General features: G+C 49.4%; 1 protein-coding gene across 10 annotated transcripts in view; it reads right to left on the bottom strand.

The window, feature by feature from the left end:
- DLG3 (discs large MAGUK scaffold protein 3) overlaps positions 1 to 26,607 on the bottom strand; it is a 177,862-nt gene that overhangs the window by 114,726 nt on the left and 36,529 nt on the right. For 2 of the 10 annotated variants that reach the window (XM_048865174.2, XM_048865177.2), the window contains exon 1: positions 2,190 to 3,052. The exons of 6 other annotated variants lie outside the window; for them this stretch is intronic. In XM_048865174.2, coding sequence (XP_048721131.1) covers positions 2,190 to 2,525 — 336 coding nt within the window. In that variant the 5' untranslated portion in view covers positions 2,526 to 3,052. Of the gene's footprint in view, positions 1 to 2,189; positions 3,053 to 24,624; positions 24,645 to 26,607 lie in introns of those variants that run through there. 2 more of the 10 variants (XM_048865179.2, XM_048865175.2) reach the window with 2 other exon arrangements.

Here is a 26,607-nt window from a genome sequence, read left to right as displayed (position 1 = left end):
GCAGACCCTGTGTGCACACGTGCCTGTTTGCATGTGAGGGAGAGAGAACAGGTTGCAACGGAGGAGGAGAGAGGTGCAGAGCCCACAGTGAAGTGAGCGGGTCCCTCCTCTCACAGTGCAGTCCCCCAGCCCCCTCTTCCTCCTCCAGCTCTGTCTACACAATCCTTTTCATCTCAGGTTTTTGAAATGGTTCCAGGAACACATATGCCATTTAAAGGGGCAGCCCTATATCAGAGCAGACTTGGCTTTATCTCTAGTGCGACACAGTGCTGTGATGTTTGAACAATTACCTTTAGCATTTGCACCCCCCATCACACTCCCACTGGATCGCGAAAGCCCCTTCAGCCTCACAGAACCAATCTCCTTTACTGTTGTAGCGGCCGGGCACAGCTGTTTCTGCTTGCCCACCTTTTGTCCTCGGCCTGTCCATAACTGGACGGCGAAGAACACTGATGCCTAAGGCTCAGACATCTTGCACCTTTACAGCAGAAGCATTTGCTGCACAGCTTTACTCAGTGCATACATTTGCTACATACCAGGGAGCAATTCTGCCTTCTCTGATATGGTCGGTGTTCATACCACACACAAACACCCCCACATGATACATGCAGAGCCTTGCTAGGCACATGTAACCCTGCACACAGGTAAGGCATCATCACTCCATCGATCCCTTGCACTGCTGGGAGATGGTTTTGCCTTTTAGCAATGGTAGAACCTAATAAAGCATTCTCCAATCTGCAGACATTCAAGCCAAACCAACCTCTAACACTCAGTGGTAGCATCACAAAGAGGAAAGGACTCCTGTTCTACCATTGCAAAACATGAAGGATTCCTGCATGTGAAAGCATGGCCCCTTCTGCCCACCCCAGCTCTGCTGATGGCACTGATCAAACGGACATTTCTCTCTGTCACCCTTTGCAATCATCTTAACAGGACCATCCCAGCACCCGCCACTGCCAGGGTTAAGGGGGAGGGGAGGAGAAATGAAGGAATAACAGGCACTGGCTGCTCTGACATCCCGGTGCCTATCTCGCCCTTCGCGCTCCATGCATTGGATGGAGCTACAGCACAGACAGGATGGAGCCAGCTTGCTGGGAGCCAGCAGGAAAGCTAGAGACAGATTTAGGTGAAGAGACAGACAGAAACCGTCCTCCTAGGAGGACGTTTGGTTTTGGGGCACTTTCTGTAAACACTCCTCCGGGAGTTTCATTTCAGAATCAGATTATTTCAGAGATGCGCAGGGATTCAGCCAGTAACCAAGAAGGACGTAGGGAGGAAAGAACAGGGTTTGGAGGTAGATGGTCTCTCAGCCTGGCCCCAGCCTCCATTTTATGGCTTTGCAAACAGGCTCCATCCATTTTCTAGGCTGGCTGATGGGTTCAAGAGAAGAATGGCCTCCCCATGTAGAAAAGATGAGAGAGACAGCCCGGCAATTGCTCGTTAAGGAGACCAGTAATAAGATGGGAAGAAGTAAAGGCAGTGAAATGGGGCAGAAAGCACACAACATGCCAGAGACCAGAAGAGGGTTATATAATTATCGATGGGGATGGAGAGCTTGGAACGACGAGTGGGGAACAGGCTTCCAAACCCAATAGAAGGTGGGAAACTAGTTTGGTGAGTGCTGGCAGTCGGTGCCAACAGCCTCAGAGACTGCCCTGAGGGCAGTATGCCTGGTGCCTTGCTCCCAAGGGCTGATGGGACACTTGGCATCACCGAGACTTCAGGCAGCTGCATTCTGAGCAATGAGAACCTGGGGTGGGGTGCCAATGATCACCGGTACTTGTGCCAAGCAGAATTCAGACAGGCCTTAGCAGCTAAGGCCTCAGGAGGCTGTTCCTAGCCCAGAGCAGAATGAGAGAAGAGAGAGTGCACAGCCTCGATGCTGGCCTGGGAAGTCCTGGCCCGTCCAGCCAACCCCAATAGCCAAGCAGTGCCAAAATGTGCTACAGGACGCCACCTTCTTGCTAACACATCTCTCTTTCCGAATGAACATTCTGCAGAATCCAGGGGTCCTTCCAACCACTTGCCCCATCCCTGGGGTACCTCAACCCCCCCACCATTTACTCTAGACACACGGAGGCAGAACGAGTGCCTAGGATGCTTGGGGAGTGGTAACAAGCCCTGTAACAAAAGCCGCCCCTCCCCCCCACCACCACCTTGGCTGCGGGGAGCCAACCTGTGTCCCATACCTGTTCATACCAGTCGCGGTTCGAACATGTGCATTCTGGCCACCAGTTTGTGCTGTTCCCGTTCATCTTGGGAGTGCTCTTCCCCTGCCCCTGCTTCAGGGGAGCAGGGACATTGTCCCGGGAGGTGGGGATGAGTTTGCTCTTATTCCGAGAGGTGGGGGTGGCTCCCCCCTGGGACGGCAGGGTCTGCGAGCTGTAGCCCCCGTAGCCGTACTGCTCATGCTGCCACTCGCCGTAGGACGGAGGCTCCATGCGACGCAGGGCCGCCATCCGCGTCACTTCGTAGCACTCTGGGCACTTACAACAGTGATGGTGCTTGTGCATATTTGCTTTCATAATACACACACAACCAAGAACAAAAGGGAAAAGGGACCCCCCTCCCTGAGCAGAATATGCCTCCGCCTCCTCTCCCTCTACGCACCCCCTCCCCCTCTTGTAGTCAGAGATGGTCCAGAGTCTTCTGTACAAAAACCAGAATTATAAATCTATTATCTCCAAAGGACAGCCACACCATAAAAACGGTTTCTGTTGTTCTGCATTGCCAGCCATTCAGGTGCTAGCATGTCAGCTTGCCCCTCAGGCCCTGGAGAGCTGCTGGCATGGGGGGCTCGGTGCAATCAGCTCTCTGCCTTGCTTCATTTAGCTGCTTTGCTGCTTCCCCAGTGAGGGTCCGTGGCAGAGGAGTCCCTGGCCCTGGCAGCCGTGTGCGCAGTCAGGCTCCCTCAGTGGGTATGTGCAGGGGGTAGGAAGAAGATAGCTGGCTTCACCTGCAGGGCTTGGGCTGGAGGATTCTGCTGTTTCTGGTCCCTGGACGAGAAGGGAGAAGGCGAGAGCATCTATCTCCAGCCTCCCCGTTCTCCCGGCCCTCAGCCAATCACAGCACAGGGCAGCATCAGCAGCAGGGAGAATGTTAAACAGCAGGCCCTTAAAGACACAGCTGCCTCATTCCTACCCCTGGAGCCTGCTGCACCATTCAGCCCCCTCATGGAGCCAGCTGCCAATCACAGTGCTGGGAAAAAAGGGGCAAAAACCTGTCCTGGCTGAAATGACTCGGTCAGAAATCCCACAAAATCCATAGAAGTTACTGGTGGAAAAGGCCCAGGAGATCACTAAGAGAAGCAAGGGATACTCTTGTCATTCTACAGCCTACACAAACAATACCCTTTTGATCTCGCAGTTGGGTGACACCCAAATGCCATGTACAGTGGTCACCTTTCAGAGCTGTCGTTAAAATAACTACATATAAAAGTACTGTCACTATTTGCAATGCTCCCAATATACAGGACAGGGAACACAGAGGGAATATTGAATGCACTGAAGCAACAGTAATTATCTAAAGCAAAACTGGAAGGTGTATCAGGGTAACCACTGCACCGTAAATCCAGAATCTACATTAAAACAAACTCAGGAGGCCTCTTCCCTCATGACAGGGAATTCCAGGGAAGGCTGCCTGCTCATTTGCTTTCCAAACAGCCAGGGGCCTATCACTCTGTACCCCATGTGCTGCAACACCTGGGCACAATGGAGGGAAGCTAAGAATAGAGGGAAATCTGCTGCAGTATCCACGGTATGCATCCGTGGAAGTGAGCTGTAGCTCACGAAAGCTCATGCTCAAATAAATTGGTTAGTCTCTAAGGTGCCACAAGTACTCCTTTTCTTTTTGCGAATACAGACTAACATGGCTGTTACTCTGAAACCAGGGAAATTGTTAAATCCTTATGTTCTTGCTTTGGGCCCTCTGTCATTAACTGGAAAGGAGAATGCTTGGTGTTTTCTCTTTTAGCACAAGCAGGGAGGAGAACACATTTTCAGTGGGTAGACTCAGTGCTGGGATCAAAGGGAGCACAGGCAGATGCTGGACCCACCTTCCACAACACAACTCTGCAAACGCATTTCATTCCTGACATGTAGCCACCCTTCCCAGTGCAGTCCTGTCCCCATCAGGACATGCAAACTTCCTGGTCACTTCCGCCTCGGAACCCACACAGCACTACCAGGAATCTTAGTCTTGCAGCTCCCACTGTTATTTCAGGGCTCCCCACAGGCACCACCCCTGACACCCTTCAGTCCCACCCTGCTGCTGCCCACCCCCCCAGCCATCCCAGCCCACGGTAACCCCCTCCTGTGCCCACCCCCCCAGCCCACCTGCACATGGTAACCCCCTCCTGTGCCCACCCCCACCCTGCTATTACAGACCTAGAGCAGAGATGGACAGTCCCGCTGATTTGTGTGGTTGTGTTGTGATATGCACAAATTGGGGTCAGGATGAGACTAAATTCAAGGTCACTTGTGACTCAAGCTAGATTGGGAACGCAGAGGTGAAAGGATAATGGATTCACCCAACAGCACCAGCCCCTCTCATCCGGGGGCATCAAAGCTCTACTTCCTGTGTTAGAGGTGTTCTACAGAGCTTCATTCCTGCACCTGGTTTTGTGCTTCCAGTCCCTTCCATTTCCATGTACGCTGATATCCCGGTGTGTGCGTGCGTGTGTGCAAGGCCAGTCAAAAGGATGGATCCTCAAAGAGCCCAACCACCATGGGACGGTAAAAGAAGCTTGTTTTGGGGCTGTGGGCAGGCAGAGGGCACTGCTCTGTGCACAGATTCCTCGGTTCCAAGGCCAGAAGCGCCCAGCGTGACCACCCAGTCTGACCTTCTGCATAACACAGGTGGTGGAACTGCCCCAAAAGAATTCAGAGAGCAGAGCTGTTAGGAAAACCTCCAATCTGGATTTAAACATTGCCCAGGATGGAGACTCCACTATGACCCTCCGTAAGCTGCTCCAGTGGTTAATTAAAAATTGACACCTTATTTCTAGTGTGAAATTGTCCAGCTTCACCTCAGCCAGGGGATCGTGTTGTAACTTTCTCTGATACACTGAAGAGCCCATTATTAAGTATTTGTTCCCCACGTAGGTATTTACAGATGACCCCTGGAATACAGGTCACCTCTGTATTAGGAAGAAAGTGAAAAGTTGGAAGGAGTTCAGAGAAGAGTCACTGAAATGATCGGGGGCCAAGCTACAAGGGACAATCACAGAAATATGTTTAGTTAGGTTACACTCCTGCTAAGGGGGAAAACTGAAAAAAGCCTGTAAGTATCTGCATGGTGTAATCCACACCCAGGTGGGAGAGGAATGGTTTAGAGCAGTAGCACAAGTGTACGCTGTTAGGAGCGATGGGATGAAAACAGAGTAATAGCACGAGCCTAGAACCTAGATAACCAGATCAGATGCCAACGAACAGTGAAAACACCAAGACAAATGCCCTGACACTGAAGGATCTGTTAGTCTGCGGGACTGTCTCCAGCAGGAAGAAGGGAGGAACCACCAATCGGGATATTTAAAACTAGACTGGATAAGGCCCTGGAGACTGTTGAGGAGAACAGTCCTGCCCCAGCTCCCCAGGCCTGGACTAGTCAGAGCCTAGCTGTGATCATTTCTGTGCTAGGATTCTATACAATGAAAGAGTTGCTGGGACTAGCTCAGTGTATCTCCAGGTACCAAAACCCAAGCGGAGATGGAGATACTAAGAGCACAAGAAATTCCCACTCGTATGCAGCTTCCCCTCGGAATGCTCAGTGTGCGAGAAAGGTGAACAACGCATACACCTTTCTTCCCTGGCCCAGAGCCCAGGGAGCTGCTGCCACCCATCAGACAAAGCTCGGAACCACTGCCAGTGGGTGTTAGGAGATGCTGAGAAATCCAAACGGCTCAATTTTTACCCACTTTAATCCCCACCTCCCCCGCTCCTTTGGGACACATAAGTGCTGCTCCTACAGCACGACAGCAGGCAGAGCTGGTCCATGGAGCATCTCCTGGGGGTGTGCACCGTCCTGATGCTCACATTGTTGCGTCTTCTCTTGACTCCAGCTGCAAGCATTATGAGGCAGGGACTGTCTCTTGCTATGCGTTTGTACATCCACTAGTACCAGGGGTCCTGATACCGACTGGGGTTTCTGGCTGGCTGTGCAACACAAATAAATAATATGGACGGCACTGGCTGCTCTGCCTGGTTTCCAGCCGTTAAACTGCAACAAAGAGCTAAAGATACAGAAATATTTTCCTAATGTCACTTCCCCCCGGAGCAATTGCTGGAGTTGCTACAAGGATATTGAGTGATCGCAGAAGGAGGGGAGATGGACAAAACACTCTTGATTAAGATGTGGCACACATGGGGACCCTAAGGACTAACCCCAGGCCCCAGCTGAGATCATAGAATATCAGGGTTGGAAGGGACCTCAGGAGGTCATCTAGTCCAACCCCCTGCTCAAAAGCAGGACCAATCCCCAATTAAATCATCCCAGCCAGGGTTTTGTCAAGCCTGACCTTAAAAACTTCCAAGGAAGGAGATTCCACCACCTCCCCAGGCAACGCATTCCAGTGTTTCACCACCCTCCTAGTGAAAAGTTTTTCCTAATATCCAACCTAAACCTCGGCAACTTGAGACCATTACTCCTTGTCCTGTCCTCTTCCACCACTGAGAATAGTCTAGAACCATCCTCTCTGGAACCACCTCTCAGGTAGTTGAAAGAATATCAAATCCCCCCTCATTCTTCTCTTCTGCAGACTAAACAATCCCAGTTCCCTCAGCCTCTCCTCATAAGTCATGTGTTCCAGACCCCTAATCCCTTCACTGGACTCTCTCCAATTTATCCACATCCTTCTTGTAGTGTGGGGCCCAAAACTGGACACAGTACTCCAGATGAGGCCTCACCAATGTCGAATAGAGGGGGACGATCACGTCCCTCGATCTGCTCGCTATGCCCCTACTTATACATCCCAAAATGCCATTGGCCTTCTTGGCAACAAGGGCACACTGCTGACTCATATCTAGCTTCTCGTCCACTGTCACCCCTAGGTCCTTTTCCGCAGAACTGCTGCCGAGCCATTCGGTCCCTAGTCTGTAGCTGTGCATTGGGTTCTTCCGTCCTAAGTGCAGGACCCTGCACTTGTCCTTATTGAACCTCAGATTTCTTTTGGCCCAATCTTCCAATTTGTCTAGGTCCCTCTGTATCCTATCCCTGCCCTCCAGTGTATCTACCACTCCTCCCAGTTTAGTATCATCTGCAAATCTGCTGAGAGTGCAATCCACACCATCCTCCAGATCATTTATTGAAGATGTGTGAAGCCCCCACTGTATGTTGCTGACGTGGGGCTGAGCAGTCGATTGAAGTTTCCCCGTCATCTGTGGAGCCCCTCACTTGTTTAACCCCAAGGGGGCTGTGGCGCAGGTTCCTAGGGGGCTTGTGTGTGTTCAGGTTAAAATTACACACTACCAAGTTATGAACACTTGTCATGCCACCTCTACCCCCACAGGCTTTGAGAGAGCCCAGGCCCACCCCAAGTCAGCACACACAGAAGCCAAATACAATTCCAAGCCTAGGAAAACCCAAAGTTCTCTGCAAACCAGCACATAAGTCAGCTCTTCTGGTTTAATAATGGCTGTTGCGTCTGCCAGTCCCGCAAGGGGGCATCACAGACGTACCCTTAACCCTGTAGTGGGGTTCCTCATTCCGTACCAGGGTTCACTGAAAGAGCCAGTCTAAGCAGTTAGGCTAGTCGTGCGTTGAGTGAAAGGAAATCCTTTTACAGGCAACACATAATTAGATTGTGGAACATAGTGCCACAGGATGTTGAGGCCAAGAATTTAGTAAATCAAGAGGGATTGGATATGTATATGGATAATAAGAATATCCAGAGTTATAATAATTAGTGAAGAAAGATGGGGGCTAAGGTTTGGGATGGATATAAGACTTCAAGCTCCAGGGTATAAACCAATCCCTAATTTTTACAGATTAGGATGCAACCTTCCTGGGGGGCAGATTATCCCCCATCTGCCAGTTGCAGATTTTCTTGCATTGTTTTCTGAGACACCTGGTGCTGACCAGTCAGAGACAGGGTACTGAACTAGATGGACCCCAGCTTTGATCCAGTCTGGCAATCGCTATGCGACGCTTTAGCAGCTGACATTCCAGGGCCAGGAGTAGCAGACTAAAAGGAGATGGAAGGAGGCGGCTGCCTTGTGAGGAGGCTGGCAGGAACATTAAAGAAACTGGTGCTCTCCCTTCTGCTTGAGAGGATTCTCACACTTACAGCACCAAGCAGAGCAGCAAGTTGTGAGCCGGAGGGACAGCCAGCAGCAACTCCAGAGCTAAGTTGAGTTCTCATCCAGCTAGTTACACCACCACATGGACTGGGTAAGCTTTCCTCAGATACACCTCAGTCACACATCACCAGGAGATTCTTCATGGATATTGTAAAATACTAACAATGAATTGTTGCTCCAAAACCAAAGGTCAGAAGCTGAAGTAAGTCCCCCCCGAAACAGCAGGGTGATCATGCTGGGGTGGGAGATGAATGAGCCTGACTTGATGCTAGCAGAGTAATGAGGAGGCCCATTTCATTTACTAATCCACGAATATCTGAGAGCTCTTTCTCGGTGGTGGGGTGACATTGGACCTGGAGGTCCACCTCATGGAGGGATTGGACTAATCTTAAAAGGGAGAAACATTAAAATCATACTTGGGGGAAATCCACTGCTTTACATAAAGAGCTGCCTTCTCTCATTGGCTGGGGCTGCCCCAGCCACCTTCTCTGGCTACCACTACTTGTATTTTGGCAATAGTTTCCTCTTTCCTGCTCCTCAGCCCTGCAGTGAAGTCAGACATGCATATGTGACATGACAGTCTAACTAGGAAGGACTGAAGGAAAGGGGGATGGGGGCAGAGGCAATGGCCAAGGAGGAGGAATTACAACAGAGGGAACTTTCGTAATAAGTGTGTGTATTAGGAACAATTAAGAGAAGCATTAGGATCTCTGTTTTCCATCAATAGATTTGAACATGGCCTCCTGCAGGAATGGCATTTCTCTTCACTAGCATCCAGGCTTCCATGCTGCCCGCTCCATCTCCGTTGAACTCCTCAGACACGATAGCCCTGTGGCAGCCTTGGGTGGAATCCTCTCCATGCCTTGTCTCCAGTGCGGATACTGCTCCCCTTAACTCAACTTTCCTTCCCTCAAAGGCTAGAAAACTTGGAGGCATCCATGACCCAACCTCTGTTTCCCCCCCTGCACATCTCCATGATCTGTAAACTACTTATCACCATTACTGAATGGCCAGAATACATCCTAACCTTGCATCCTCCTCTTCTGAAACTCTTACTGGTGCTTTTGTCACTCACTCCTTGTCTCAAGTATCATTCTCCAAATCCCCGCACGTCTGCTCTACAACTGCTGCACCTTTATCTCTGCACAAATTTGTTGCTTATTTCATGCTTTTCTACAGTTAACCGCATTTGTCTCCTGCTGTTCTCATTGCTCTAAAGGTCCATGTCCATTGCAAAGGACTTGCACTGCTCTTTACCAGTTGCCCTCATTTTTTCCAGTGGCAGCTAGTCTCATCCACACAGGTAAGCTATGCACAATAAAAGGGCTGCAAACATCTGTCTCAGCAACACTTTGCACAGAGTAGGAAATACTCCCCAATTCTTATAGAAAAGAGATCACATAATAATAGCTCTTAGCACACTCGGATCTCAAAGCACTTTGCAAACAGTCAATCTTCACAACACCTTCAGCAAAGTGATCCTAGTTTTCACCCAAAGAAACTTCAGCATAGAGAAGTGAGGTAACTTAGCCAAGGTTGCACAGCGGTCTGATGGCAGGACAAGGACTGTAATGTTGGAGTCCTGATCCCCACATCTTTGACCCAGCCACATCCCTGTTCTCCATCAAAGGCTGGTGGAACGGTCTTGATTCGTTCACTCACACCGTGGAAAGAGGAAGCATTTTACTTTTCTTTTTTTTTTAAAAAAAAAAACTTGTTTAAAAAGCAGAATAATCCAAATAAAAAAGGTGACTGGATTCTTCAATAGGGAGCCACTGCTGAAAGCAGCACTGAGGCGACGTTGTTCATGGAGATCAGAATTGCCTGGCTGGGTGGGTGACTGGACTTTGGTTCAGCCAGTGAGTGGCTTCAGCCCTCAATTTTCTGAGTGGCAGCAGTTGAGCCTCCAAGACACGAATACGTGGATCTCCAGGGCCAGGTCTGCGTCCGACAGGTCAGGACTCCATGTTCTGGCCAGTCACAAGACAATTGTGGATGGCTTTTGCCATCCTGGCTATTTGGGCATCCAGCAGCAGTGCTGAGTCCAAGGACCTGATTTCACCAACACAAGCCCCGTTAGCGGAGCCAAGCACTAAAGCTCTGCTAATGGGGGATATTACACAGAAGGGAAGGGTTATTCTGACACTCTTCCTCCTTCCTGCCAAAATCATCTCATTCTTGCCTGGGTTCAGCTTTAGCCACCTGCTCTTTATCCAGGTGCTCTCTTCAGCCATGCACTGAGAGATGGTGCTATTCACGTCTGATGCGAAGGAGGTGTACATCTGGGTTTTGTCTGAATATTGCTGGCACTTTAGTCCATATGGTCTCCCGGTCTCTCTGAAAGGCTTTATATCGATGTAGAATAATATAGGGAAAGTACAGGGGATGGTGGGACTCTTGGAGAGGATTTGGAGGTAGAATACTTGTCCATAATAATAATGCTGTAGCCCCTTAGGGTATGTCTACACTGCAGCTGGCTGTAGGCCCGAGAGTCCGAGCTGCAATGTCCACACTGCTATTTTTACTGCACTCGCTCCAGCTCTGCTAGTGCGAGTCTGTTTCCCTGGGTTGGGAGGCTCGCTCCCAGCTGCTGTGTAGACATACCCTCAGCGGTGGGACAGGAGTGTGCGGGGAACAGCATCAAACACTGCAGAAAGACTAAGCAAGGGAAATGCGGATGGCTTCCCCTTGTCTCTGGGCAGGAGGAAGTCATCCACCAGAGTAACACATGCTGCTCCTCTCTGTACTGTGCCTGGGCCTGATGCCCAGCTGAGAGGGATCCTGAACATTGACACCTAACTCGTGCCACTCGAGAGACCGGCTTTCGCAAGCTTCTTGATTAGCGGCCCCGAGAAACAGAGGTGACACTGGGCCGCAGGCCGCAATGTCTGTTGAATGTAGCAAAGACAATTTCTCTAGGACTGTTGGACTTTGGCTTGTTTTACAGTGTGCAGCTGACTCCCCTTCTCACAGGTGCTGACAGTCTCTGGTAGTTGGGCCCCCATGGCTTCTGTGCTCCTTTGCCACCCAGGAAAGGCAGGGATCAGAGTCCAATGAGGTGCCCTGATGGCTGTCAGTGCTTCTGTGGGAACGGGCTCAGTTCTTGGAAGGAGAGTCTTGTGTTTGTTGGTCCAGCTCTGGGCTCTTGTGATTTTTGGAGCCTACAAGGCCCTCCTGGAAATGGGCGATCTCTGTGAAAGAAGGTAACAATTGCATGCAGCGGGAAGCACTGTGTCTAGAACTGAGTGGGGACAATCTGTGTTTACTCTTCTGGGATAAACCTTTGGACAGTTTTACCTTGGGTGTCTCTGTTAGCCACAGCAATCTAGAGCAAAAGAACAATGAGCAGTCTGGTGGCACTTTAAAGACTAACAGATTTATTTGATAAATAAATACATATGTTAGTCTTTAAGGTGCCACCGGACTCCTTGTTGTTTTTGTGGATACAGACTAACATGGCTACCCCTCCGATACTTGCAACCTAGAGTAGGTGCTGAAAGCGCAGCATTCTGAGGGCTAGGCACTCTGATATCTCCCACATACTCTGCAGCTGCAGAGAAGTAAGAAATCGGAGACAGCGGAGTCTGCAGCCATTAACCCAACAGATGGGAGCACCGAGGAGGCAATGTTTCTAGTGAGACTAGGTCGAAAGGGAGGGAGTGGGAGAGGAGGTAATGCAATGATCTGAATGCTGGGCTCCTCGTTCTGACTCCCTAGAATGACAGTCTCCCAACTCAGCAAGGTTGATTTGCAACTTACTGCATGTGGGTTGTTCAGCTGAGACCTTCACAACCAAGATGCTGTCTGCTCTGCAAGGACATTAAAGAGCCCAGGCTGTGGGAGAAGCAGACAAACGGGATCAAGGCTAGTATGACATGAGTTGGGGGTGCACATGACAAGAGCTGGAAAAGGCAAGAACAATAAATGTTAAATGCTGAGTCTGGGTTTCCCCACAACCACCAAGGAGTAGTTCATGTGTGGCTAAGTACACGGAGGGACAATAATAACTGGACACCTCAGGTAACTGGTTGCATGCAGCACCCCAAGGTGCTTCTGCCAAACCGATTACTCCTCCCCAAGCCAAAAACATCTTCATTATATGGGACAATTCCGGACATGTTACCCACAGCCATTGGGCCAATTCCTACAGCTTTTACTCCCAGAATCAACAGGTGAGGCTCTGCACTAAGCACCCACAGTTCATTTTTGTGACCAAAAATAAGGCAAACCAAATGCACGCTGCAGTTGTGATGATGGTGGGAGTGGGATTGTTGCATTATTCTCTTTGCTGCGGGGCCCAGCTGCAGACTCCACAAACAGAGTCCAAGTCCCCCCTCTGTAACAGTCACTTGCTAGGGGCTCTATTTTTTGCTACAATATCATGAGACCCCCCAGGGCCCCATTCCCTAGGATCCCAGGACAGGGGCTCCTGCTACAATCCTTTATCTAAAATTTTTTTTTTTTAAGAAACCAACAACAAGAAAGGAAACCCTAGGAACTACCCTGCAGAGAAATTCCCTCTTCCAGCTATCTGGACCAGAGTCCTTCCCTGGGGCCAGTCTGATTCCCTAGGCTCTTTTCCACTGCAGGTCAGCAAGTTATGTGCTCCCTGAGGGGTTCATTGGTAGAGTAACTAGAGACCCCTGCCAAGTCAATTCAATTGTTTAACCCCTGTGGATGCTGAATACCTCACTGCAACGGATACAGGGGTAGTAGGTTTTCTCTCCAGAAACCTGTTGGAGAGAGGGTGCTACCACCAGAGAAGGGATCTCTCACCCCACATGGCTACTAAACCTTGTCACATTGCACAGAAGCCATAAAAAACCCTCATGGCTGGCTACAGTTTGCCATGAGGGCAGGCTCTGTCCGCAGGTCTGGAGTGAGCTTGCAGGGCTAGGAGATTGCTGCCTATTCTGAGACCCCCTTCCTAAGGGGGAGTGTCATGGCAATACCTAACTGGAAGGTGGGGAGATAAAAACATGGCGTGGACCTTTCCTCAGAATTTCCTGGGGCTTGCATGGTTATTATTAGCTAAAGTAAAAAGAAAAGGACGACTTTTGGCACCTTAGAGACTAACCAATTTATTTGAGCATAAGCTTTCGTGAGCTACAGCTCACTTCATTGCTCACGAAAGCTCATGCTCAAATAAATTGGTTAGTCTCTAAGATGCCACAAGTCCTCCTGTTCTTTTTGCGAATACAGACTAACACGGCTGTTACTCTGAAACCTATTAGATAAAGTGTCTTTCTACCCTGAAGAAAGACTGCGAATGAAATCATGGGATTCTACACTTAGCATCTCACCTGGACACCCAATAAAATATGCTCAATTTACAAGTCAAATGACATTTTTTTCTGACTGCCAGCACCACAAGCACCCCCAGGGCTCTCAGAATCAGGCTGGATTTTTCCTTCCTCCTTCTCAGTAATAAAGGTTCTGCAGGACAAATGTTGCCTTCAATGACACCTGTGCGAACCTACTGGCTTCCAGTGAAGTTGCACAAGTGTAACCGATGAGAACTTAGTAAGAAGGAGAACTCTGTTACTTCAAAAGCTTCTCTGTCACAAATGGCATTTGGGCCAGTGAAAGATGTTACCTCACGCACCTTGTCTCTCAGACCTTAGGAAGCAATTCTGTTAACAGAACTTGGCCCCCCTCCTGTACCGGCACTGGCTCTGTAGTGCCAACAGAAAGGAAAAGGGAATATTAATTTTTCTCACTAAAGCCAGCAGCATCTCTGCTACCAACATATGTGGGCATGAGAAAACAACTCTGCATTGATCTGGTACTAGTTAATATCTTCATTAATGACTGATAATGGAGTGGAGAGTATGCATATGCAATCTGCAGAGGACACCAGGCTGGGAGGAGTTGCAGGCAGTTTGGAGGACAGGATTGGAATTCAAAACAACCTGGACAATTTGGAGAAATGGTCTGAGTTCAACAAGATGAAATTCAGTAAACATGTAAAATACGTCACTTGATAAATCAAATGCACAACTACACAATGGGGAATAATTGGCCAAGTGGTAATACTGCTGAAAAGGGTCTGCGGGTGACAGTGGATCACAAATTGAATGAGTCAACAATGTGATGCAGCTGTGAAAAAAGCTAATATCCTGTGTTGATTAACAGGAGTGTTGTTTGTAAGAGACAGGAGATAGCTGTCCTGCTCTGCTTGGCACTGGTGAGGCCTCAGCTGGAGTTCTGTGTCCAATTCTGGGCACTGCAGTCTAGGAAAGTGTGGACAAACTGAAGAAAGTCCAGAGAAGAACTACAAAAATGATAAAAAGTTAAAGAAAACCTGAGGAAAGGTTTAAAAACTGGGTAAGTTTAGTTTTGGGGTCCCTTCCAGCCCGACACTGCTATGGTTGTATGTGCCATGGGAGCAGCTTTGATAACTAAGGAGCCCATTTTTACATATTCACATTTCAGAACAGACCTGCACTTTAAGCACCAAGGACACCGTCAGTGTCATACAAGACACACGGATAAAACAAGCCCTTATTCCAAAAGGGTGACATTAACATGATATTATCACGAGACTCGTGATATTTGGTGTTTTTCTGAAAGGCCCAGTGCCTTGGGTCATAATTACATGAGAATCTCAATTTCATTTAAAAAAAAAAAAAAGGGAAGTTTTCAGGCCTCACTGCAGAGAAAAGCTTGAACACACGACCCAAGTGCAGCCTCAAGGCTCAAAAGCCAGAAAACAAAGAAAAAGATCTATTTTTAAGATCTTGTGATTTTGAAACAAATCTCAAGATTTTTTGGTCCTGACTGTTGATTTTTGAATTGGTGATGCTTCCCTATTTCCTTTCACCCATTCCTCTCTAGTCCCATGCAGGTATCAGACACGTTCACACATTCAAGAGAATCTGGGTTTAAAACCAAAACACCAGCTGAGCCTTAATGATCACCGGGCAGGGCTTGTGTCATCATCACATCCCAGCCCAGAAAATATCCCTGCTGAGACAGGGAACAAGACCTCTGAACAGGCCGGACTGGAAAGGTGACTGGATAACCAGAAACCCTGGGTGCTGCTGGACTGATTGAAATACATTGCTCATTATTTGTTTGCCGCCACTTTTCCCGGCCCCTCAGCCTCGTGAAATTCTGGTTATGTTTGTCCCTGCAGCAGGTAATAAACTATCTGGAGTTCAGAGGAACAGCCGTGTTAGTCTGTATTCGCAAAAAGAAAAGGAGGACTTGTGGCACCTTAGAGACTAACCAATTTATTTGAGCATGAGCATCCGATGAAGTGAGCTGTAGCTCACGAAAGCTTATGCTCAAATAAATTGGTTAGTCTCTAAGGTGCCACAAGTACTCCTTTTCTATCTGGAGTTCATTCACTAAGAATCTTCCAAGCGATTCTGTTTAATGGACTAAGTCTCCTTACTGGATTGGAACTACATAAAGTGCGGCCACTGGGAGCCTGGGGGACCCAGCAGGAGGTACCCGGATCCAGAGACACCCCAAGAGGAAGGGAGGGTCAGGAGTCTCATGTTTCACAGACTGGGGTGGAAAGTTAGGATGTTCCTTCAGCTACCCTCCCCTTTTCTGTCCCCTTTAAAGAAGGCAGTAATGCAGGAAATTTCTGAATGGCTGCCCCCTCCTTCAGCCTGCCTGCTAGTTTCTCAGCCAATCAAGTGGCATGCTGAAGCTGTAGCAGCCAGTTTACTTGTCTCTCTTAAAGGTACGCTGTTCTTATCAGCCATTTCAGTTCCTCGGTCCTCAAAAACAAGGACAGATGGGTTGTTTAGTGTAACAGAAAAAACACAGAATTTATGTCCAGAGTTCTGATGTGATTCAAACACGTGCCCACCACTGAAATAAGTTTAAGGGTCCCCAGGCAGCCTGAGACTAAGCTATGGATTGCTTGTGTTTAGTGTCAGTAACCAAAGGTCTCTGGAAAATAGAGAGACCTTTTACAGTGTAAATCACATTTTCTTATTCTTCTGTGCACCACCCATGCCTTGAAAAGAAGCAGAGGGTTCCCAGTCTCAGCAACAGCAAACCTTTAAACCTTCGCAAGTGTAACCACCCTCCCCATAAATTATCAGCAAGGCTTAAAAACAGGACCTTGAGCACCAAAACACACAGGCTTCTACTACCTGAAGAATAACTTAATTAGCTGGTAACAATAGCAGGCTGTTATCCTCTGCGTGGAACTACCACCAGAAGGGAACACAATACATCCCTCACATGTTACAGAAGCACAAGAGACAGCTGCACAAATTCTCACTGCCGAAAATATTAGATCCAACTTGGGAAAAATTCACCTGACATGTGGAGAATGAATAAGAAACAAACATAACACCTGAGGGAGCAAGGAGGGGTGCAGGAAAGAGCCTGCACTACTTCTGGGAAACCATGTAGCACTGTGACAAGGAGCGTTACAAGTCGTCTGTGTAACTAAATGTACAGGAAATTAAATCTAAAAAGATAATTTCTTCCAAGAAGCTGCAGGCCAGGAACCCAGTGCTTTCTGCCAGACTGTCAATCACTGGAATAGTTTTTTTAGGTGCAGTGCTCTTGCCTACATACTGTACCCTCACTAGCAAAACCAGAATATTACGTGGTGTCAAAAGCATTACAGTGACTGTGTGGCAGTTGGGGACAGCACAAAAGACCTAAATTTGCAAGGTGATTTGACATTGTCTATGCAAATACCTGGCCAGGAAAGCAACACAAATCCCTGGCTGGGATGATTTAGTCGGCGATCGATCCTGCTTTGAGCAGGGAGTTGGACTAGATGACCTCTTGAGGTCCCTTCCAACCCTGATATTCTATGAACAGTCCCCTTCTAGGTAGCTCTTGTCCGACTTCAGCATTCAACTATGAAAATAGCAGCTTGACCTCAATATCACACCTGTGTTCAGCCCCAACTCAACTCTCTCCACTGGCTCCCAAACCAAATGCAAGCTCCTCATACTTGCCCTCAAAGTCATCCACTACCCTGCTCATTCCCTTTTTGCTCAGCTAACATCTGTCTGACTATGTTTTATTCCCACCCCTTTCTTTATGAAGTACCCTACGCCTAGAACCCCCTTCCCGACCCATCTGCCATTCCTCATTCCCCTCCTCTAGGTCTTTTCCAAACTCACTCACACAAGGAAGCTTATAGTCTTCTCTATATTTCAATTAAAAACAATCTCAACCTACATAACCCCTCAATTCTCTCTCAAGTGACCTTGGCCTGCATCCTCTCCTGCACCCCTTCCCATGTCATCTCCTGTTTTCTTCCTCGCGTAGGCTGTGAACTGTTTGGGATAGGGAATCCACAATTCATTTCACTAATTTGTAAAAAAAATTTTCAGCCAAGACCGGGGCCTCATTGTGCTAGGCACTGTACAAACAATAAGAGCCCCAGAGAGCTTAGACACTAAACAAGACAGACAAGGAATAGGAGGGGAAACTGAGGCACACAGCAGCAAAGCTACTTGCCTGAGTTTACACAGCAAGTCAGTGACAAAGCTGGGATTACAACTCCGGTGTCCCTCATTCTAGTCCTCTGCCCTCTTGACTGGGCTACACTGCCTCGGATAACCCTCTTGGCTCCTTTTTCGTTGCTTTACGAAGTGCCATTCACGTCTACGGTTCTGTGTAATTAATAACTGTTGGTGAGATTTTCAAAAATACCCAAGTGATTTAGGGGCATAGTCCAATTGTCCTTAATGGGACTCAGAGTAGCAGCTGTGTTAATCTGTATCCGCAAAAAGAAAAGGAGGACTTGCGGCACCTTAGAGACTAACAAATTTATTTGAGCATAAGCTTTCATGAGCTACACCTCACTTCATCAGATGCATTCAGTGGAAAAAAGCTGTAGCTCACGAAAGCTTATGCTCAAATAAATTTGTTAGTCTCTAAGGTGCCGCAAGTCCTCCTTTTCTTTTTTCCTTAATGGGACTGTGATCCTAAATCACTTAGTGCAATTCTGGGCACCTGAAAACTGAAAAGATATTCACAAATTAACAAATCAAAGAAAATCCACAACAATAATCAGGAAGCTGGAGGGACTAGTTTTACGGAGAGGATTAAAAGAGCGAAATCTGTCTGTCTTACACATGAAATGACTGCAGAGATGGGAACTTGGTAACATTCTGCATATATTTAAATGATGTATACACAGCCCTTCCTGTGGTATTTACCACACAAATGCCTCCTACCATCCAATCCATCAAGAGGCTGTCCATGCCCCTCCCTGCCCTAAGCAGGCACAGATGAAAACAGAGGAGTTTATCTACACTGGGATTTTTGAACCAGTGCAGCGCACTGATGTAGCTATTTGGGTACAAACACCAGTATAAACACACAATGTAGACATGCTGGACCAGTGCAAGTCACTTTTTTCAGTGCAAATGCGTTGCACTGAAAGTCTGCATCAGTGCATCTACATCATTGCTAACAACCCCAGTGAAGACATGACCTAAGGAAAAAGTTTTAGGAAAGAAAAATGGTCTTCAAAAGACAAATCAAAGAGTCATTTGAATTTATGGGAGAGTCAAGGCCATTTCCAAACCTGCACTCACCCATCTCTCTCATTCGCCTTCAGGCAGGTTCCTCTAAGATACGCCTACAAAGCCAGGGATAAGGATCTCAGCACGGCTCAACACTGATCCTCCAAACCCTAGACTAAATGCCTTTGTAAGCAGTTATTCTAGCTGCTCTGTTTAGAATAGCACTGTTACTCCCTCTGCAGCTGGCATCCTGGTTTCAGTGCGGCCCAGCTCCATTACAGTGCAGAGAGGTCCCCCCCGCTCCACCACCCCAGACACAAAGCAGCTGGGCTGCCAGGCTCTGCCTTCAGGGTTGGGTTGCTCTTTTGCAAATGGAGTTTGCTCTGCAGTGACACACCCAGGAGATTTGCCCTTCCACGCCCGAGATCTTAGGGAGATTGTAGACAGAAGCATGGAACCGCCCCTCCATTTGGGTAGGGGAGAGGGTGCAGCTGCAAGCAGACAGTTTTCTGCTCTGGACACTCTGGTAAAGGAATTTTGTTCCACAACATAAAGAACAACCACGTAACACCAAGTAATTGCCCACTTTGCACACAAGACCAGGCCTGGCTAGGCTGGGGAGCTCTGGACTGAGGGGTTTGGAGAGAGACCAGGACTGGAATAGGAAAGGGTTGGGGGGAGGGTTGCAGGACACAACAGAGGTGTTATCAGAGCTGTGAGGGAGAGCCCAGGTGTAGAACAGCAAAAGGACAGCAAGTCTGGGCAGAGGGACAGCAGAGCTGTCTGGTCAGTCCCAGGCCCTTCATTTTAACACCAACTGAAACGTACAGAATTTCCACAGCCTCCCGAACAATCCCTGGTTTCCTGCCCAGCTGCACCAGGCAAAGGCGGAACATGACCGCACCGTGACGCTGTGTGGGAACAGCAGGGTGAGGGGCAGAGAGATGCACGATGCGCTGCTGTAGCTGAATGTGCAAACAAAGCACAGGCTGCAGTTGGTACAAAAATGGGGTTACCTGCCTCCTCCACAGCTTAGGCCACTGTGAAAACAACCAGCCTGTCAGCCAGTCCCCGCCCTGGCCCCGAGTCCACCAGTGATGCCAGCTCAAGTCCTTGATCCTCACAAGAGATCCACTTCCTGGACACTACGGTGCTAATAAGCGATGGTCACATAAACACTAACCTATATCAGAAACCTACTGACCGCTATTCCTACCTACATGCCTCCAGCTGTCACCCAGACCACACCACACGATCCATTGTCTACAGCCAAGCTCTACCATACAACCGCATTTGCTCCAACCCCTCAGACAGAGGCAAACACCTACAAGGTCTCTTTTAAGCGTTCTTACAACTACAATACCCACCTGCTGAAGTGAAAAAAAAAAAAATAGATTGACAGAGCCAGAAGAGTATCCAGAAGTCACCTACTACAGGACAGGCCTGACAAAGAAAATAACAGAACGCCACTAGCCATCACCTTCAGCCCCCAACTAAAACCTCTCTAACACATCAAGGATCTACAACCTATCCTGAAGGACGACCCATCACTCACAGATCTTGTGAGACAGGCCAGTCCTTGCTTACAGATAGCCCCCCAACCTGAAGCAAATACTCACCAGCAACCACACAACAAAAACACAAACCCAGGAACCTATCCTTGCAACAAAGTCCATTGCCAACTGTGTCCACATATCTATTCAGGGGCCACCATCACAGGGCCTAATCACATCAGCCACACTATCAGAGGCTCGTTCACTTTCCTATCTACCAGTGCCCCGCTGCCATGTACACTGGCCAAACTGGACAGTCTCTACGTAAAAGAATAAATGGACACAAATCAGACGTCAAGAATTATAACATTCAAAAACTAGTTGGAGAACACTTCAATCTCTTAGGTCTGTAATCGAGTGACCAGAAAGTGGCAATTCTTCAACAAAAAAACCTTCAAAAACAGACTCCAACAAGAGACTGCTGAATTGGAATTAATTTGCAAACTGGACACCATTACATTAGGCTTGAATAAAGACTGGGAGTGGATGGGTCATTACACAAAGTAAAACTATTTCCCCATGTTTATTCCCACCTGCACTGTTCCTCAAATGTTCTTGTCAACTGCTGGAAATGGCTCACCTTGATTATCACTACAAAAGGTTCTCTTCCCCCCCACTCTCCTGCTGGTAATAAGTCACCTTAAGTGATCACTCTCGTTACAGCGTGTATGGTAACACCCACTGTTTCATGTTCTCTATGTAAGTAAATCTCCCCACTGTATTTTCCACTGAATGCATCTGATGAAGTGAGCTGTAGCTCACAAAGGCTTATGCTCAAATAAATTGGTTAGTCTCTAAGGTACCACAAGTACTCCTTTTCTTTTTGCGAATACAGACTAACACGGCTGCTACTCTGAAATCTTCAGAGCAGTTACTGGATTAATTCCCAGATACATTAAGGGGTGAATGTGGACAGATGAGCCACCTGACAGCCATGTTGCTCCAGGACAGCGCACAACTCAGTGCCCAGCACGGAGCACTGCTGAGCTGGACGCAGCCTTCTGGACCCAAGGGAAGTGGCTTCAGAGAGACCCTCCAGAGGAGACGGGATGAATCCAGAGTCTGGCCGTCCTCAGGGACTGCTGAGAAACCTGCCACTTCGAATAGGCCTTTCCACCACTGGCATACCCCCCTTCCCCCAACACTGACACCCTCTCCTGCCCCTCTCCCTGACACCCCCTCTTGCCCCTCACTTCCCCTCCCTCCTAACCCTGACACACCTTTTCTACATGTCTCCCCCACCACAAGATAAAATAAACCCCCAAACCAACAAAATTAGATTTGAAACTAACAAACAAATGAACTAACCAACCAACGAATAAATAACCCTTCCTCAGGCCGTGTTTTTATACTTGGCAATGGAGAAGTGCCAGAGAATCCAAGAAGTCCACTAGGGACTTCGCTATCGCTACGAATTTACACGGATGGTGCTCAGATACTGCGGTGATGGGCAGCAGTGGGTGATTACATTAATCTACTGACTTTCTCCTCTACTGAAGCCGTTTACATGTCTCCCTTGCCTCCTTGTTCATCCCTGGGGTAGGAAGAGTGAGAGCCTCGAGTAAAACTGGAGCCAGTCAACCCCAAAACGTCCAGGGAAGCGAGAGTTCACACAGACACATTCAGTGCTGAAATCCCCTCTAACAGCAGCATCCTCTGGACACAGGCAGATTAGACATCCAGACTGGTTTCAGTTGTTCTATGAAGCAGTTTGAATAATTCACTCAGACCAGAGCTTGCACCAAAGACAGAATATTTGCTTGAACCCCAACTGTTCTGGCTTCTGCACTTGTGCGCTTTACTGAAAAACACAAAATTGCTGAAGAGCTTCTAAATTCCAGCGACTGACACTGATCGACCCCAGCAAGAGCGGCTATCAACGCCCCTGGGCAGTGGGTCACAGCTTTCTCTCTCGTCGTCAGTGATAGGCAATAGCTGTTCAGCATTTCTAAAAATAACCATGAGGGAACAGGGAGGACTTCACTCTCCCTCGGTGCTCCTCCGGGTGCCTCTCTGCTCACCTCTTTATCATTAGCAATTCCTAGGTACTTTGATGTCACAAGGCTGGTGCTGGCACTGATCAGCTGACAGCCTCCAAATAAGGCAGCAGGAAGTTCATTCTGCAATGACAGCTTCAGCATGGCCAAGGGCAGGAGCCATCCTTTGACAAGACTAGGCATCTCACTCAGAGGGGAAATGCACGAACAGCCGAGCACATGCCACACAGCCATGCAGTGATGCATTGTGGGGTTTGTATTCTTTGCCAGCAGCCTGACTGGACTTTTACATGAATTGGGGCCATATCTGTAGCAAAAGACTTTATTCATGGGTATTAAAATCTCAGAAGCAGGGACCCTGGGCCCTTGTTTGGTTAGCAAGCAGCTGCTTCATGTTCACTTGCTTATTCCTTCTTGGTTTTGTTCCAGGGGGCCAGAAAAATTGGGATTTCTATTCCCTCCCATCACCTCGCATGAGCTATGTATTCAAACTGCAGGATGGATGTTGGAGTTATACAACTGCCATTTCTGTAGAGCATGACAGGTCAGAACGCCTAACTGTTTGCAGGCCAGACCGGAGCCCCCCAGTAGTTTGATCTTGGGAGTATGTGTCTCTGACTCTTGAGAACCACGATGACAACAACAGCCCACAACCATGTGGCTTGCACCCACTCCTGCCCCAGGAGCAAGCTTCGTGTAGGACCTTTAACTGTTTGAGCACGGAGAAATCACAGTGTGGGGAAAATTGCTCAAATACAAGAGGCAATAAAGACAAGGAGTCACCAGCACTGCCACACAACTCAGCTTCTTTCTTTAAATTCCCTTTAAATGCCGCTCAGGTTCCCTTTTTCAGCTCTGGAACTGAGCCCTGTCGCTCTGAGCGGGGTGGGATGAGAGAGGCTGGCTGCACAGTGAGACGCTCCAGGCCCCTAGGGGTTGAGTTCACTGCCCCAGCAACACACATGGACTAGCCGGCCTGAGGATGGATGCGTGACATGGGACCAGTGAACTGAAGCTAAGAGGTTTGCCTGCTAATACAGAGTGACGCATGAATGCCCCCGCCCACACGCGCTGCTATTCCCCATGGCCTCTCACTACCAACGGAGCTGCACACCTGGCTTTGCTTTCTACTTAAAGACACCTCAGGAGGAACATTAGTGTATCTGTCCCCAGTACCAATCAGGGTACCTAAGTGCTGGCTCTAGGGAGGGGAAGAGACACATGGAGGCAAGTCCCCGACTAGGAGAAGGGGTTTTCTGTGATTTATGAGACCATCAGAGCGTCTCCTGCCTCACTCTCACACAGCCATGCGCACTGGACTGAACACCATAATACACCACAGCCAGCGCCTGCTCCCAGGGGGCCGAGGCGATATGCAGTTACACACTCCGTGCCCGATTCTTAGCACACAGTTTGCTTTTACAGCAATTTCCCCACTGTTTTGCACCCGATAAAATACTAGCCAGTTCTGAAAGGGGGACAGTTTGCCCTCAGCTCTGCTGACACAGGGAAAACTGCTCCTGCCATTACCCCTGCTGGGCCCAGAGCAAGCTACTGCGTAACTCCCAGGTCTGTGCTGTACATTCAGCAATGCCCTTGCTCGCCCACATACTGTCAATAAGGCAGGATCTCCACACACGGATGTTTCCTATTTATAGGCTGCATATAGAAATCAGCAGATGTTACAGCCACCCAACCCAAACTGGGCAGGCTGACAAAACCCTGCAATTTCGGAGCACTCAGGAAATGTGCTCTCTGAAATAGTCTCTCTGTGTCCCTCTTGTTAAGACGGGCTGTTGCTCACACTAAGGACAGTCCTAGCGTGGTAGCTGCACAGATCTAGGAAATCAAACTGTCTGGAAGGGCTGGAGCCAACACCTCACTGAAGGTATGCTCAGAGCAGAGGCCTGTGAGAGGGGATGGACCACACCGGCAGGCCCACAGAGAGGAGGTGCGAGTCGGATCAGAGTCACGTGGGAAACAGATGTGCAGTGGGGGGAGAGCACCGTTTGCCTGGTGGTGCCAAGCACCGGCTCATCAGCGTTATTGTTCCGGTTTAATTTGGTCTCCACAGCTGCCTGCATTCTGCTCCCTGGATGGGAGCCGGGGAAAGAGCAGCATTTAGGAAGGGATGAAACATCAGTACAGGCCCAACTCAGAGCAAAAATGGTCTTGAGTAGGACTGAAGCCTGGGGAGCCAATATGCTTGCAGCAGTACAGCCCCCCTGTGGATGTGGTTACACTGGGAGAACAGTGTTTATCCCGCCATCCCTTATTCCTGTCAAGCAAGGGGACTTAAGTGTGACAGGGTGTGACTCACCACTGCGGCGCCTCCTACTGGCTGTCCTGGGAATTAGCTCTGCACCCTCTTCTGGTGGCGTCTCACCCACCATCACCTCTGCTCCTGGACCCAAGTCACTCCCAGGACAGCAGCATCCTCTTCATGACACTGCCCTCTGGCTGTGCCACACTCCGTGGTCTCCCCTTCTGGGAGACCTGCAATCTCCACCGAGCCACTTCCCTCAGTGGCAACTGCAGTCCGTTGTCCCGTGGCCGCTTGCCATGCAGCTCCAGCACCCTCCTCTGCCCTTACCTCAGGGCCTCAGCCTGCAGGCCCTAGCAGCCAGGAGCTCTCCCTAGGTCCCCAGTCCCTGCTTGCAGCATTGAATTGCCCCAGGTGCTAGAGCTTCTTCCCCCAGCTAGGAGCCTGGGCTTCTCCCCTCAAGTTCCAGACACTACTGACCTCTGCTCTGCCTACAGCCTTTCTTATATGGGCTTGCCAGGCCATGATTGGCTGCTCCTCTCAGCCCCTTTCTAATTGGCTGCCTCTGGTACAGCCTCCCTAGAGCAGCTTTTAACTCTTTTTCTGCCAGTGAGGGGCAGCTGCCCCCTCACACTAAGTGATACCCGTATAAGGCACCTTGCTGCTGGTATAACTGCATCCACATGAGGGGCTGTCCTGACATAACAACTTTGGTAAGAAGCCACACCTGTAACCAGTCAGGTCAGTCCCAAAAGCATGTGTAGACTAGGCTTTTGCAAGGCGGACAGGGTAAGTTAGGTTTGCACATATCCAGCTGGCAGTTTGAGACAGCAGGAGTGTGCATGAATCTGTTGGTTCCCTGGATCCCAAACCCACCCCTCCTAGGAACACGGGCCCCCGACATGGGGATGGCTGGCAAAACGTCTAGGGCTGCTCCTGGCTGTGTCCCCTGGTCGGCAGCACTGTGCTCTCTGGCTACCACCACACTAGTCTCCTTTAGACAGCTCTGTCATTCTCCAGCAAGGCTCCAGCTTCTCCTTTCTAGGCACGGATGCCAGAGTCACACACAAGTCTGTCTCCATGGCCTTGCTCTCTGGATCAGCCTCAGCGCCAAAGGATCTGATCCAGCCCCATACAGAGCTGCAGCTCCTCAGTAACACCCACTTTTCTCCTGGTAACCTCAATGTATGGTTCACAAGATAAGACAGGATGTAGCTGAAGGCAGAAAACAGTACGTCCATTTCCTGCACAGCAGCCTGCCCTGCAGAGAAGCCCAACGCAAACTTTTTCTGTGTGGTGGGCAGAGACCTTGTGGGGTCCCGTCTCCTCATCCTGAGACAGTGGCAGCTCCTCATCAGCCCCTCCCCACACAGCCTGGGCAGGATGGGTCCCAGACGTTCTCGGGGGGATTATTGCTGGGGCTGGCACAAGACGAGGCTCTGGAAGTGAGTGGGGCAGAGGCAGCCGTCTCTCACATGGCAGGGCCCAGGGCTACGCCTCAGCCCTACACACCGGGTTCCCGTTATCAGTCCCCTGGGACCCGTCAATCTGCAGCTGCCCCTGCTGTGGTGAGAAGCATCCCCAGCAGCTCAGCCAGGTGAGAGCAGGGGCTGGCAGGGCAGCACAGGCCTCAGCTTGCATATGGGAGAAGACACTGTGTGGGGTGTGAGCAGCTGCCCCTCCGAAAGGATCGCCAAGGGCCTGTTGAATCGCTCTCGTGGGGCATTCTGCTCCCCTCGGGTGGATGCAGATATGAGCCCTCCTAGGCCCCAGCAACTCCCCCCTTCAGAAGCTGCAGCGGCTCTTTCAGTGGCCCCCCTCATTTTAGGACAGAGCAAACTAACCATCTAGCTCTCAGACTTCCTCCTCCGCACTCTCAGTGGGCTTCTCTGAAAGGCAGCAGGAGATCCTGAGCTCTGGGATCCCAGCAGGGTCCTCAGTTGCTGATGAGGCAGCTCTCAGCATCTCCAGCTCCAGCAAGTCTGACAACCAGCTCTCTCCCCCAGGGTGAATTTCACTCCCTCGTCCTCCTGCTGCCCA

The sequence above is a fragment of the Caretta caretta genome, chromosome 9 (assembly GCF_965140235.1).
Source record: "Caretta caretta isolate rCarCar2 chromosome 9, rCarCar1.hap1, whole genome shotgun sequence".
In the NCBI taxonomy this organism is placed as follows: domain Eukaryota; kingdom Metazoa; phylum Chordata; order Testudines; family Cheloniidae; genus Caretta; species Caretta caretta.
The sequence above is the reverse complement of the archived record's forward strand: the minus strand, read 5'-3'. Positions and strand labels throughout refer to the sequence as shown.